This window comes from Arachis ipaensis, chromosome B3 (genome assembly GCF_059453495.1).
Source record: "Arachis ipaensis isolate K30076 ecotype BB chromosome B3, ASM5945349v1, whole genome shotgun sequence".
NCBI classification, from domain to species: Eukaryota; Viridiplantae; Streptophyta; class Magnoliopsida; order Fabales; family Fabaceae; genus Arachis; species Arachis ipaensis.
The window spans coordinates 54,487,821-54,503,754 of record NC_142438.1 but is presented as its reverse complement, the minus strand read 5'-3'; the positions used below and the strand labels follow the sequence as shown (position 1 = coordinate 54,503,754).

At 33.7% G+C, this 15,934-nt stretch overlaps 2 protein-coding genes across 2 annotated transcripts; one reads left to right on the top strand and one right to left on the bottom strand.

Annotated features, from left to right (window-relative positions):
* Positions 1–4,024: 4,024 nt before the first annotated feature.
* LOC107630511 (protein kinase family protein / C-type lectin domain-containing protein) lies at positions 4,025–7,885 on the top strand. The gene is made up of 5 exons (XM_016333665.3): positions 4,025–4,489; positions 4,571–4,613; positions 5,080–5,499; positions 5,740–6,301; positions 7,070–7,885. Exons 1-5 carry the CDS (start codon positions 4,406–4,408, stop codon positions 7,599–7,601), a joined length of 1,641 nt encoding a protein of 546 aa, XP_016189151.1. The 5' UTR covers positions 4,025–4,405; the 3' UTR covers positions 7,602–7,885.
* A 3,504-nt stretch (positions 7,886–11,389) lies between these two features.
* On the bottom strand, positions 11,390–15,932 carry LOC107630512 (uncharacterized). Its single transcript, XM_016333666.3, has 8 exons — positions 15,812–15,932; positions 15,302–15,689; positions 13,986–14,079; positions 13,676–13,794; positions 13,468–13,548; positions 12,893–12,982; positions 12,562–12,652; positions 11,390–11,660 (listed from the first exon to the last, which is right to left on the bottom strand). Exons 2-7 carry the CDS (start codon positions 15,587–15,589, stop codon positions 12,596–12,598), a joined length of 729 nt encoding a protein of 242 aa, XP_016189152.1. The 5' UTR covers positions 15,590–15,689; positions 15,812–15,932; the 3' UTR covers positions 11,390–11,660; positions 12,562–12,595.
* Between the last annotated feature and the right edge of the window lie 2 nt (positions 15,933–15,934).

The window sequence follows — 15,934 nt, the reverse complement described above, 5'->3', positions numbered from 1 at the left end:
TACAACTTAGTGGGGATGATGATACGTAACGCCCACTTGAGACTGTTTTGGCACCTGCACCAGGAAAGGACGGAGGTCTCACCCGCTTGTCCGTGCTTGCGGTGTGACAGCGGAGACGACAATACGTAACACCCACTTTCTCTCGGATGGAAGGTGAGACGACACCCTCCGTTGATGTGAGACGACACTCTCCGTTGTTTGGCATGGTTTATACCTCCAGGAGAAGGTGAGACGGCACTCTCCCTTGAGATAATAGTACCATGATTTGTATAACTCCTCCTCGGGATGCGCACCAAGAGATTGATCTGGGGTGTCAACCAAATTTTGTGTCAGGTTTGGCAGAAAACTGACACGTGAGCTCATGGCCAGTAGGATAAACATGCATCATACTGAATTTGTTTTCATTTGCTTGGGTCTGCATAATTACTTGGTTTGCCTAATTGACATTCAATTCTGTTAACTACTAATTGTACTACTTGTTATACTTGCTCTTTTTTGCGATTGTTTGACTGTCCGTGTGGTTGTGACTCGTGGTTTCGGATTGTCGTGATTTCCGTATATTTTGGACTGGAGGCCGTGATGTGATATTATGTTGGGTCAAAGGCTGTTATGTGATTTTGTGTTGGGTCGGAGGCTGTTATGTGATTTTGTGTTGGGTCGGAGGCCATAATTTAGTTATGTTATATTGGATGAATCAGCCGCAAGTTTGGTGAAATTGCTTCGTCGATATATGAAATGAAATACTATGATATATTTGTTTTGATTGGAGTCTTTATAAGTTGAAATATAAATATGAATTTTGGGTAATTAACTTTTGATCGGTAAGATTCATAAGACGAGCGATAATCACTACGGTTGAATCCGATCCTCCTTTTATATATATATATATCCTCTTGTGACAATTTCTAAAACTCTTCTAGTCAGACCATGTGGTTAGATTCTCATCCCCTTACAGCCCTCTGTTTTTCTAGAAATGGACAAGAGGCCCGTGAAGACGTTTCTGAATGAATATTTCAGTTGCGCTGTATCTGGTTTTAATGCCTTAGTTATTATTTTCCTCGCTATTATTATTATTATTATTATTATTATTATTGTAAATAGGGATAAAAGTTGTAATGAGATATGTATGAAGTTTGGCATGTTACTGTATGAAGGTTTCTTTATATATATGTATGTATGTGTGAGAGATGTTGTATAATGAAAGAAAAGAAAAAATATTTTCGACTTTTCACACAAAGTAAAATGCGGTTTTCAGTTTAAAGGCTCCTACTATGTAAAGATATATTTAAAGTCGTCATAATACTCCTCACTATCAGAGTGGCGCAGCCAAAAGCGTGACATTCTGGTAGTAAGAATATTACAGACTTAGATTGAATTGCAACATAACTTAAGAACTTTTGATATTCTACTGATCTTCTCAGACAAGACTCATATTGGATCTTCTCAGTTGCTGCTACTGCATTCGTGCTGGTTGTTGCGCTGCCCAAATCCTTCAATCCTTTTTTGATGATTCCTTTGAAGCTTCACTCCATATCTTTACACCAAATCCAGACCCAAAGACCCAAAGCTCTCTTTCTTTACATACGCCATAGGAGTTGTAGATTGAAACTGCAATAACCCGCTGTTTGGATGTTTTCCACCGTGACTACCACACCATTGTAGGAGTTTGATGACATTGATGCCCACTTGTAGAACCAGGTATCTATCACCACCGGTCCTCAATTGGATTGGCTGCTGAGATACCTTGTCCGATGGTCTGTCCGCCGCCATTTTGATATTCAATTGTGTCTCATCGCCATTCTGCTAATTTTGGGTTATGTTAAGATAATATGAAATTTTTGTGGATATCCCATAAATACTTCTATTATATGAGGCCAATCTTTGAATCCAACATTTTTCATAAAAATTATTGAAAAAAAAAAACTAAAATTGAAGCCTTCCAGCCCGCCATTCGGGGGTATGTAGGAGAGGTGCAGAATTGCCACAATAAACAGGGCAAGATGGGATGGGGTGGGCTTCTGGCAAGGCGGTGCGGCTAACCCGCTTGCTACCGTTAACTTTAAATATTCAACTAACTTTTAAGAGAACAGTGTTATTGTTCCATATACTAAACGTTTATTGGCACCAAAAATACTTGTTTTATAAGTGTGTCCTTGCAAACCCTTTTTAGAGTAGTTTCTCTCTCATTTATTACAATTACAACGTGAAGCTACCATAAATTAAAAAAACACAAATACAAATAAAATGCACTTATTCTTTATATATTTTAAGAAATAAAATAATAATGAAAAGAAATTTTTGTGAATCTTTAGTATTCTTTGTGTAATACTATGATCAAAAGCGAAATTTTGGTGAAGATTCAACATTATTTGTTTTAGTAAAGAAAAAATCCACTAAAAAATTTAGTAAAATTATTACTTGAGTAAATTCCTAAAGTGATTTTTTCAAAGTCACGTCATTCACTAATTTAGTCTTTCATATTTCAATTGCACATAATGATTTCTAAAATTAAGTTCCGGATACCATAATGATCTCTAATTTTTTCAGACATTGAGTCGGCGATAATAAACTGATATTGTCTTGTCACGCTGGACAATGACAAGATTGTTATTTTTACCTAATTTAATATCTTTCTCTTTATAGCCCTCATTTATTTCCATTTGTGACTTCTTCTTCTTCTTTCCATCTTATCTCATCCCACATCCCTTCTCTCTTCTCTTCTTTAGTGAAAACTATCAGTATCAATATTCTACTGCATCACACCCCCCTTTTTTTTTTCTTGATTCACATACTTAAAAGCGAAAAATCTTAGATGACTATTGTACTCCATCCACCCTAATTTCCTGGAAGTACTAACCCTTTTGATACCTTGATTTCTATTATTCTTTTTTTTCATCTCAAAATGCACTACTTTACACTACTATTACAACTCTATTCAATCTCATATTTACAACTAAAACATAAATCTTACATGATCATGTATTTTATAGAACCATAGATTAAATCCTAGAATAATCCAAGTTTAATAATAATAATAATAATAATAATAATAATAATATAAAGAATTATGATTATTATATACGAAATAGAATTGACTTTCCTTTTCTTTTTTAATATTCCTATTGAAAGCCTTGTTATTTACCCAGAACTAGGGAGTTCTATGGCATAGGAATCCAAAGAGCGCTCATTATCATCATCATTCATTGTGGTGCCAAACATACTTGAACGATCATAAACACTATCATCAACTCATAATGCTTTGATAATGAGATTGTGACATGACTAACATTATCATCATGATTATCATAGTTTTTCCAAACTCAAGTGTTGTCATTTCAGTTATGAGCTTTAAGAGAATGCTTCAATAAAAATAGAAGAAGGAGATGAAATAGAGCTCACAAATAGAAATGAATTAGGTTATAAAGGAGAGAGATCAAATTGGATAAAAATAAAAATTTTGCCATGTTGGTAAGCTGTTGTAGCGTTTAGCGTGGTAAGATAGAGCCAGTTTATCATTTTGTTCACTGATTCAATACCGAGAAAGAATTTAAAAACTAATATGATGTCTGAAAGTTAATCTAAAGGATTAATATAGCACAATTAAAATTTGAAAGATTAATTAAATTAAAAAATAGCACGAATCTAAATGACCACTTTAAAAATTTATTCTTCATTAAATTTTACTATTTATCAAAGATATTTTTATACTCTTTTGCTATAAATATAAGATCTCAAATACAAAAAAAATTAGAGAAAATTTTATAAGAAAATAAAATAATGCAAATACTTTTTTAAATATATTAAAAATATTAAAAATTAATTATTAAATTAGTCATTATTTATTTATATTTAAATATATATTTAATTTATTTTTAATATATATTTTATATTTTTAATATATATTTTATATGAATAATTAATTTAGATATTAATTTTTAATATACATATAATATGATTGAATATTTTTACTTTTTATTATAAAGATTTAGCAAAAAATATTTAAACTATAATTGTGTAGTGATCTAGAATAATTAAGGCTTTCGAAAAATGAGGGCATTAAATTGCACCTGCAAAGTTTGTCTCATCGAACGTAGCGGGCCTGGCTTACTGTGCCATTAGTAAGCGGATCTGATGAATTTTTTTGTGAGAGCAATTACACACTGCACCTACCCAACTAACCAACCATAGAAAAGTAATGACGAGCAGAACGCAAAAGAAAAGAAATAGCAAGGAATTGAAAGAAGAGGAGATTTCTCAGTAATAGCACTCACTCAAGTCATACTTGGAAAATGAAGTCTTCAACTTCTCCTGCTCCATCTTCTTCTTCTTCTTATTTGTTTAGGGTGCACCCTTTGCAGATAGTGTAGTTTGTTAATTGAAGATTGCAAAACCCTTTTTTTTTGTGATGGAAGTGAAACCCATAGCTTTGAAGTTACTAGTCCTTACTGTAGCATTTCTGGCTCTTCTTCTTGGACTTTCCTCCAGTGCAGTGAGTCACTGATTGTTTTTTAATAAATGAATTTGGGGAAAAGCTGAAAGTCTATTTAACAAAGATTTGTTTTGCTTGTAGGCACTTAATGAGACTTGCGGTTCGCTCAATCGAGATACTGAAGGTATGATCACTTTGTTACTTATTGTTACCACTATATGCTCGATAATTTATTTTATTTTAAGGCTCTAGGTCATATTTAAGAAAAGTTGTTTCGGAAGAATATCAAGTAATTTGCTTGTGTAATGATGTTCTTATATTGCAAGTTTGCAACATGTGAGTGATTTAATTGAATGCGAACGAAAAGAGATTTAAGCATAAATTGGCTAGGGTTAGACATGATTCATGACAGGATGCAATGGAATCTCATTTTTCAAACTTCTTGTGCATTTATCTTATAGCATGTTTTGAAAGGGAAGGGTATACACAATGCTTCTCAGCTTGTAATTTAATATGTATTGTTTCTAAATTCGAATCCACTTCATCTAATGGTGTTTCAAGTTACATGGTGATTGCAGTTTTAACTGTAATTTATCTATACTATTCATGCTCTGCCATTCAAATGTTTTGTTTCCTTTTTTTTTTTCCAGCACCATGCCCAACTGGTTGGGTTATAGATCCTAATAAGACCAAGTGTTTTCTCCATGTTGGGAGGCCTCAATCTTGGAATGATTCAGAGACCTGTTGCAATAAGTATGGTGGCCATTTAGCATCACTGGTATCGGTTCAGGAGCTACAATTTGCTCAGAGTCTATGCGGTGAATATATAAATAATTGCTGGATTGGTGGAAGAAATCTCAATTCTACAACTGGTTACCAATGGATGTGGTCTGACAATTCTCAATGGAATCAGTCCCTTTTTCCCTTGACTGATGTTCCAACCAACTGTAAACCATCTTGTCGTGTGAATAGAACGAATGATTTGTGTGCATTAATGACTAACAACTCAAAATCTCTCTCGAGTGAGAGATGCGATAATCCTCATTCTTTTGTATGTGTACTTGATATAGGTATGCTCCTCTTATATGCCTTTCTGGCAATTCTCATCTTACATTCGCTATGTATTCTTTATTATAAATGTTTTTATTCTCTCACACAAACGGTTTTGTCTATCATTCTTTGTTCATGAGAAATATGTTGCATTGTTGCTTATGCTCCTCTTTTGGTATTTCTACACCATGATGACTTTGCTATCTATTTTTTAATCATCATTGCTTGCTAAAATGTGTACTATTTTTGTCTAATCACAGGTAGGAAATGTAACCATATGCATTGCCACAGGGAATACCTTATCATCCTTTCAGTTGTGAGTGCATTGATACTCTCGATAACATTAGCCGTGGTGGTTTGGCTCCTTGTATATAAACAGGGAAAGAAAAGAAGGCGGTCTAGAAAGCTATCTGACCCAGCAGCTTCTCTTCCATCATGGAAAGTTTTTACCAAAGATGAATTAAGGTCTATTACAAAGAATTTCAGTGAAGGTAACCGTCTTGTTGGGGATGCCAAGACAGGTGGTACATACAGTGGGGTCCTACCAGATGGCTCAAAGGTTGCAGTTAAGAGATTAAAGAGGTCAAGCTTCCAACGTAAAAAGGAATTCTATTCAGAGATTGGCAGAGTTGCAAGGCTCCACCATTCAAATCTAGTAGCTGTGATGGGGTGCTGCTATGATCATGGTGATCGATATATTGTTTATGAGTTTGTAGCTAATGGGCCCTTAGATAAATGGCTACATCACATACCAAGAGGTGGCCGTAGCTTAGACTGGGCTATGAGGATGAAAATTGCCACGACGCTTGCGCAAGGGATTGCGTACGTTCAAAATATACTTTTTCTTTGATAACTTAGTTACTTTCCACATGTTAATCTTGAACATTCCTTTCTTTACATCTAGATGCATGTTTTCACCTTAATTAATGAAAATCTTCTTGAAGATTGAAGTTTCCCTTTTTCAGGTGCTACTATAGGTCAGTTTCACTTGATTGTTGCACGTATTCTGTATAATCTGTACTCAATTACCACCTTGGGTCATTTGTAAAATTGCAGATTAAATATTGGAACATTTTAGTTTTGTGCAATGGCTTATCATTGTTGAATATTCATTTGCTTTAGTGGAGTTGAGTACAGAACATCATCACTACTGGCCTGGTGAAGAAGAAATAGTCAAGTCCTTCTAATTTTTGATGGGGTTCTAGGTAGCACCAACCTTCAAGGTCTTCTAGAGAAAGTCTAGGTGATCAATAATTTTTTAGCCAACATGTAGCCATTAACCTGATTTTCACTCCATACTTGGTTAGTTGGTTTCTTTGTCTTTTCTTATGCTGGCTACAAAAATATTGGCCATGTAATGTGACTCTTATGGATAATGTGTTCCTATGTTAGCCTAACTTTTCCATGAAGCTGAAAATTTTGACCAGATTGTTTTTAGCATCTATCCATGTTCAGTTTCCTCTTAATGGTTTTTCTAGTTTTAATTCCCTCAAACGATTTCCTTTGATTATTCTGATTTTATTACAGACTTGGATTACCACTAAATTAAACAAAATTAAGAGGTATCTTTTCTCCTCATCATTTCAACAGGTTTTTGCATGACAAGGTTAAGCCACAAGTTGTGCATCGAGATATACGAGCTAGTAATGTACTGCTAGACGAGGAGTTCGGAGCACACCTAATGGGAGTTGGCCTATCAAAGTTTGTACCATATGAAGCAATGCATGAGCGGGAGCGGACCGTGATGGCAGGGGGAACACACGGATATCTTGCTCCAGAGTTTGTGTACCGAAACGAGCTAACAACAAAGAGTGATGTCTATAGTTTTGGTGTCCTACTACTCGAAATAGTCACCGGGCGCCGACCTGCACAACCAGTTGATTCCATGGGTTGGCAGAGTATATTTGAATGGGCGACGCCCCTCGTGCAAGCAAATCGCTACCCTGAACTCTTGGATCCTCATATATCATCATCATCTTCAAGTATCATTCCAGAGGCTAGCACCATTCAGAAGGTGGTGGACCTTGTCTATTCTTGCACACAGCATGTCCCATCTATGCGCCCTAGAATGTCTCACGTTGTTCTTCAGTTACAACAGTTCTCCCAACCACCTGCAAAGTAAAGCTAACCTAGTCATTTTCGAACGCAAACGGAGTATTTTCATTTTTCTTTTACATTTATGTATGTATTTTAAAGCTCCCTAAAGTTGGAATTAGCTTAGCTAAATTACTAACAGGGACCTAATGTCAGATTAGGTGAATTCTTCAGGACCCTTGTATTTGTATCCATATACATGTAGTGTAGGTGTGTTACTAGGGATGTACTTATGCTACCTTTTTCTCATTCTTATCAAATTACAATCATGGCCCATTAATATGAAACTGGAAAAACAATTTTATTTTATTACATATCTTGTTTCATTAGAAACAAGAAAGGACCACGTATATATACGCAGATTTTGTTTATTTTGTAACCAAGGCATTTTTCTAACTCCAAGATAATTAAATTCTTACAAGATATGATGTTTGCAATTTAATTTTGATCGATTTAAAATGTAAAATAAATATAATTTATTACAAACAACAAACAAACAACAAAGTTTTGTTCCACTAGGTGGGGTCGACTACATGAATCAAACGACGCCATTGTGCTTTATTATGTATCATGTTTACAAAGAGATTGTTTACATATAGATCTCGTTTGACCACCTTATGGATGGTCTTTTTAGGTCTTTCTCTGCCATTTACCCCTTGTCCATCTTACATCTCATCCACCCTCTTAATAAGGTGTTCTGTCGGTCTTCTTCTCACATGTCCAAACCACCTGAGACCCGATTCTACCATCTTTTCTACAATGGGTGCTATTCCAACTCTCTCCCTTATATCTTCGTTCTTTATTTTATCCAATCGCGTATGACCACTTATCCATCTTAACATCTTCATCTCTGCCACACTTAACTTATGTTGTGCTTTCCTTTAGCCGTCCAACACTCCGTACCATAAAGCATAGCTGGTCTTATAGCAATATGATAGAATTTTTCTTTAAGTTTTAAAGGTATTTTTTTGTCGCATATAAAATCAATGCACTTTGCCATTTTGACCAATCTGCTTGGATCATATGATTTACATTCTGTTCAATCTCTCTATTATCCTGTATGATACATCCAAGATACTTAAAACTTTTAATTTTTCGTAGGATGTTTTCTCCAATCTTCACCTCTATATTAGGGTTTTCCCTTCTCAGACCAAACTTACATTTCATATATTCCGTCTTGCTACGGCTTATTCGCAAACCATACACTTCTAGAGCTTCTTTCCATCAGTCCAACTTCTTATTTTAGGTCTTCCCTTGACTCTTTCATAAAGACGATATCATCGGCAAGAAGCATGCACCGTGGCATAGGCTCTTGGATGTGCTCTGTGAGTACTTTCAAGACTAATGTGAAAAGATATGGACTTAAGGATGATCCCTATTGTAATCCTATATCAATAGGAAATTCCTCTGTCACACCACCTTAAGTCTTCACACTAGTTGTGGCCCATCATACATGTCTTTAATTGCACGAATATATGCGATCCTTACTCTCCTCTTTTCTAAAACCTTCCATAAGACCTCCCTTGACACCCTATCGTACGCTTTTTCCAAACCAATAAACATCATATGTAGATTAAATCATTTTGATTTGAGTAATTACCCAAATTAGTCTTCAAGAATCTTAAAAGCGAACATTTTAGTATCCAAGAAAAAATAATACACAAAAATATTCGCAATGTTTTATTCCGACAGACAAATCAATTCTCAATTTATTTTCCAGCAGAGAATTTTAAAAGCGAACATTTTGGTCTCCAAGAAAAATTAATACACAGATCAATCCCCAATATTTTTCTCTGTTAGACATAACAGTCTCCCGTCCATAAGAAAGTAGTCTTCTCCATAATTTTTTGTATTTTTTAGACAAAAATAATAATAAATTTATTCATTAGATTCTTATGTATGTATTTATAATATAAATGTATGTATTTATAATATAAAGAATTTTTGCATAATATATATATATATATCCTATAGATTCATTGTGGTCTTGAAATTTGAGAAAAATGAAAACAGCAACCCTAGTTGCTATCTCTATATCTGGTTTACTTGTAAGTTTTACTGGGTATGCTTTATATACTGCTTTTGGGCAACCCTCTCAACAACTAAGAGATCCATTCGAAGAATACGGAGACTAGTTGAAGTAATGAGCTCCCACCAGGTTCTCCAATCGATTGGCCCGCAATAATACCTACAGCTTCGCCTAATTCCACCAAGTTTCCATGAGTAGGACTCCGCTCATAACACAATCGACAGATCCAAGATATATTCCTACAAGTAAAAGGGGTTCTATATATATATATATATATATATTTTGAGTCATTCAATAATAATAATAATAAAATTATTAAAAATTATTCTACAAGAAATTTAAAGTTAAAATTTTTATATTTAATATAATTAAAAGATGTCCTATTTTAAAAACATGTTTGTATTAAAAGAAAATATTTTAATTTAAATTTCAAAACATCATTATTCACCTTACTTATTTCCAACTAAAAAAATATATTAATAGACTAGTGTGATCATTCACATGCACAAAAGTAAGCTAATAATAATAAACATTGACATATAGTAAAAATAAAATGAACGAAAACTGTTATATCTAACAAAAAAAAATGTTAAAAATTAATCTATGTAATAATTATTTTTAATGACTAAAATGTCTATTTTTAAAATCCTTAAAACTAATTTAGATAATTACTCTTTTGGTTTTATTTTTCAATCCAGTAGATCCAAATGATTGTTATTCTTATATCGATTTAAAATTAGTTTGCAATTAATTCAATTCAAATGATTGTGATTTAGATTGGATCAATTTATTCAGCTTTAGAAAAAAAGGTGAACAATTAAATTCTTACTTATTTCATTTACAAAAATAATTTATGCGTATTCCTTTCTCCTTTTTACCATAAATGAGATGCGTAACAAACCATAAAAATACAACTCCTGAAAGGCTGAAACAAAATATATTGTTTCTGTAAGTTATTACAACTCTTGAAAATGCAACTTATAGAGCCACATGGTACCAAATCCACCCGTAATATACTAATAAATGTTTCCAATACAAAATTTTCATACATCTAAACATTTTATGAACCACTGGAAAAGATACAAGAAAATCTAAATGAATTGAAAGAAAAAAAAAATGAAATGATGGTTGTAAATATGCAATCCCCTTTTTTCCATACAAATCACAATATAAAATCAGAAAAAGATGAGACAATAAACATCTCACACCAAAATGAATCAATATGACTTATATTCAAACATTCAAAAAATCTAATATAAAATAAGAATAAATGGTTAAATTAATTCTAAAAAATTACTCATTCTTTAAATTAATTTCTAAAAGATTTTTTTAATCAAATTCTTTTAAAAATTTTAAATTAGTCGTGTTAATCCTTCCGTTACTTTTATTGATAACGGCACCAAAGTAACATCACAAGTCACAACACATACCTACTAATCCTAATTGACTATTAATAAGATTAGTTTATAAAATTAGATCAAATTAACCCCAAATTGAAAGATTCTAATACCTCAAATTTTCTCCTCAATTAGGTTTTGATTTAATCTAATTTCATATACTTATTATGTTAATAGTCAATTAAGACTCTTTGGTATGTGTTGGAGTGTTACTTAACTTGCTATATTAGCAAATTTTGATACCATCAACAAAGAAAGTGACAGAAAGACTAAGATAACTAATTTAAAATCTTTAAAAAACAAATTTAATTAAGAAAATTTTTTGAAGACTAATTTAAAGAACGAGTGATCTTTTAGAAACTAATTTGACCATTTACTCTAAAATAAAATAAAATTGAAATGGAATCATTGATACATCATACACTAGTATAACAATAAAGGTATTTCTTCTTTTCTTTTAACATTAATAGACGGCGCAATTCAGCGCAATTTTACACAAGAAAGTACAAATTTAAACATTGATGGCTAGCTATAATGCTTAGCGTGTCATCAATAGTTGCATGGGATGTTATTATGTTAATAACGTAGCAATTAGGCTTGGAACTTGGAAGAGAGTCAGGAGACTGATTGAGGATTTGAAATTACCCGATGATTCCATTACCTGCATCAGATAATCAAGACCTGATTCACCATCCCTATATCTTCTCTTGCAGCAATTTTCAAAAAGATCTACCAAAATTTTTCTAGTGACAGAAACGAAAACAGGAAAAGAATGTTGGACAAAAAATGGTAAAAGACCTGCCTTATGATGGCGGTTTAGAAAGAAATGACTGCCTGATATTGCTTGAAATTTAGAAATGTTAGTGTTCTCTTCACTCTTTAGTATTCTCTTCTTGTACATTAAAGTAAACAATCTTATACTCACATGCAGTGAAGGGAATCATATTCCGAGAAAGATGAAGAACGCCAAGTGGATCCCTATGTTTTACAGTATTAACAAACCATTTTATTTCCCCATAAATGTAAACAATAAGGGTTTCGCTAACAAGTGTTCACTCCTTAAGAATACAAAAGTGTAAGAATTTTACTCTCTTTATGGATTTAATTTCATTGAAAACTTAGAACTCTAGCTTTTTCAATCCTAAACACGTTTTGGACCCTTAGGTCACTAGTTAGCAAAATCCAAAACATAATAATAGATAAGCTAATGCAAAATTTTATTGGATAGCTCAATAAAATACTAAAGAGAAGTGCACCAATTCTTTAGAAAGCCACTAACAACACTGCATAAATTGACATGGACAAATATTTTTCCTAATATTTGTCTGTTACTATTCTTATCATTTTCTGTAAGCAAATCAATAACAATGTTAGAAATAAAGAAGATATCATATAACCTCTTCAATTTATTGATCTAATAGACAAGAAAATCTTCCCAGTTTAATAAGGAAACAGATTATATGCTATCATCACAGACATGCTTTGATATTCTATGATATATTTAAGATATAATATGATACCTTCTTTATTTATAACAAACACCTAAAAGTGTTTATCATTACCTGGAAAGTAGGTTACATGAACTTTTCACAAACTTCAATCTGTAGATTCTGCTGTATGAGATTGTTGCTCCTCAAATAAACTCTGAATTTTCTGCAGTGACCATAAATCACCAGTGCTTAGCCAAAAGAATATAACCAAAACATACAAACTAAATATCTTTTCTTCTTTCTTTCTTCTTGTTTTTCCCCGTCTTTTATTCCCTATTTTCTTTTTAAGTTTTTATTTCATTTTCTGCCTCAATCCATACTTAACCTTTGTGTTTCTCCTCACCCTGAAGTTCATGCAATTGACTACTGCACATATAATAATATATTGTCTTTACTTTTCTACCTTGACAGAGTTTCCAACTTCCTCTAGTTTCTGCAACAGCAGCAGCTCTCCAGAAGTGGAATCTTGTCTCAATGACTTTGAAGGAGACATCTACAGATGAAAGAAACGAATGACAGAGTGAAGGAAAAAAAGAGGATGGATATAATAAGCAAACAACAAGAACAATGGGAGCTATAATCAACACCCTTTAGCAGGTGTGGTTTGTGGAATGTTTTCACATTCCTGGAAATCTTACCTAAAAAATCTTCTCAAGAAAATAAAAACATTCTGCGAACCACACCCTTTAGTTTTATTGGGTTAAACTTTATCAATGGTTACCAACAAGAAAAAAAGGACCAAAAATAGTGGGGAATTCAAGTTATTTATTACCACGAGCTAGCACACAGTATGGAGCAATTGCATGCATTGAATAAAAAGAAACCTTTCTTCAACATAGCTATCACCATACATTGAGCTGACATACACCCATGGATCGATGGAGTCCACACCTCATCCATGGTGGATGGATGGTAATGTTAGCGTAGAATACGATAATGACTATGTTCAATAATGTTACTCTAGAATAAATAACCTACCATCATATGTGGAACATCTAATGTAGAAACCTGTGTCGAGAACATCTCATTTCTCATGTTTGATAGGCGCATCATTATGGCCTGTAAAAAAATCAAAGGATGCAAAAAGATTTTCACTTAACCCATGTTATCAACTTATAGTGACGCAAAAAACAAGCAAAAGAAAAATTATTTTATCACCGGTGCATGGTTGGGCACTACCAAATACCTTCCTGAAAGCATGTGGATTTGCAACACCCTGGATTTTAACATCATCACTAGGTGGTCTTCGTACACCAATATTTTCAATTCTAAGAGAATAAACACCAAAATGTGACTGCAAATATCCTGCGAATAGATGAAGTCAGGCAATAGAAATAACAGAAACAAAACCATAGCACCCCCCGAAAACAATTGCTGAAGGTCAGAAGGCCTAAAACAAGAAACAGGGCCTACCAAAATAGACAGTTTGAAACTAGAACACAAATAATGTGGTCAAAAGCTTAGTTGAACACAAGAGAACTCCAAATTCTACACACCTTGTTCAACCACAACATCAGCTACATTCTGCAATAAAACATGCTTCTCTTTCTGCAGGACCCCAAAACATGGAAATGGTACTGGCCTCGTAACCTGAACTAAACAAACAAATATATGTACACAACACATCAAGGGATCAATAAATGCAAATGTAATAAATTCACATGTGATCAAAATCAAGTTTATTCTTTTTTCAGCCTTCCACCATGCCTCAAGGTCACGGATTCAAGCTGTGAAAACAGCCACTGATGTAATTATTAGGTTAGGTTGTACACATTACACCCTTTGGGTGCTGCCCTTCCCCAAACCCTGCATTAATGCGGGATGCTTGCACTGGGTTTCCCTTTTTTTTATTGACGAGTCCAAAAAGACAAACTGCTTGTTTGATTCATGTAATTGATCTCATCTAATATGAAATTGCGATGTTGTTTCGTTACCGGTGAGACTAATTATACTGCCAAAATCCCAACTATTTACTAAGTACTAACCACTACTAACTAGTAGACCACCACTCAGAAAGTACCTACACCATGCAGAAAGCAAAACCCTTTTCCCTTACCAAAATCTGTGGAGAGTAAAAAAGTGATTATAATTATAACTAAATCTGTCAATTCTGTTGAGACAGTCAAATCTGTTAGTCACAGGCTTTTCAATTCTGTTACTTAGATTCTGTTATCTGTAATAGATGTGTAACTATCAGCTCCAATACAAGGATATTTGTACTATGTATTTTCCAACTCAATCATGATAACAGTATTCAGATTATTCTTCATCAATTCTTCACCTCTCTGTTATCTCTGTTATGAAATCCTTCCTTTCAGCTTTTAAAAACTAATAATAATGAAAAGAGAACAAGTAATTTACACTCACTTCCCTTGAAAATTGAGATTAGGAATATGACACCCCATCATTTGTAGCAATATACATTGTCCTCCTTTTATAAGAAGTGACACTGGTCTTCCCTATAAACCTCCAAATTTTAACTTTTAAATCCCTAACAACCTAATTTGCCTCACGAGAATACGATATATAATGCACTCCGAATTAAATTTCCTAAAGATAAAGACTACATGATTACCAAAAATAAATAAATAAAATGAAAATTTGAACTAAAAGTTTTAGAAAGATGTAATTGTAAACTAACTCAATATTCGTGAAAGACAAGATTAGTTGAACAAAACGATCCGATGGATAATTCATTGGATAGTTTTGTCGAATATTTTGGATAATTTTGTGAACTAATCTAGGTATAAAATTAGTTGATTCAAAGTGCAGAAAAATTGGAAGAAGAAGAAGAAAAGGATTTGAATTAGACCTTGTAAACAATGGAATTAGGAGTGAGGTAGAGCTTTCTGGAGCGTATGTCGGTTCTGAGCACAAACCTCCTAACAGGAAGATAGAGCAACATGAGGAAGCCAATTCCCCATGCCAATATGAGAAGAAGCGAGTAAAGCACCCATTGCACTGTGTTGTATTTCACAAATTTCTCTTCGCTTTCTACAAACGACGCCGCATACAGCACCGCATCACTCTCACCGCCCTCCAAGTCCAATAACCTCGCCTCTAACCCATCCACTTCGATTACTTCGTTTATCGTCCCCATCTCAACAAAAACGATTCTTGATTACCAAGGAGCAAGAAGTGAAGGAACAAAGAAGTGTGAGCTCAAAATTTTAAATTGTTTCACAGCTACCCGTCTCCCCCTAGCATTGTACATCAACCAACAAAAAAAAAAAAAAACTCATTTTTTTTATTTTTTTTCGCAACCAAAGAAAATACACTTTATATTTTAATATTCTGAGAGAGCACAGTACGCAGGAAGTACCTATTCACTGCATGCGCGACACGCGTCGCTGCCGTGCAGACACGTGACTCGTTGCGACTCCCCCCTCTTTCTCCAAATAGGTCGCGCGCTCTCACTCTCAGCATTTCATTCACTTTCGTCTCT

Coding starts and splice junctions, on each gene's coding strand:
- LOC107630511 (XM_016333665.3), top strand. CDS start 4,406: ATGGAAGTGAAACCCATAGCTTTGAAGTTACTAGTCCTTACTGTAGCA. Junction 5,500..5,739: donor TGTATGTGTACTTGATATAG/GTATGCTCCTCT, acceptor GTCTAATCACAG/GTAGGAAATGTAACCATATG. Junction 6,302..7,069: donor ACGCTTGCGCAAGGGATTGC/GTACGTTCAAAA, acceptor TCATTTCAACAG/GTTTTTGCATGACAAGGTTA.
- LOC107630512 (XM_016333666.3), bottom strand. CDS start 15,589: ATGGGGACGATAAACGAAGTAATCGAAGTGGATGGGTTAGAGGCGAGG. Junction 13,549..13,675: donor ATCCACATGCTTTCAGGAAG/GTATTTGGTAGT, acceptor ATTTTTTTACAG/GCCATAATGATGCGCCTATC. Junction 12,983..13,467: donor TAGATGTTCCACATATGATG/GTAGGTTATTTA, acceptor TTTCATCTGTAG/ATGTCTCCTTCAAAGTCATT.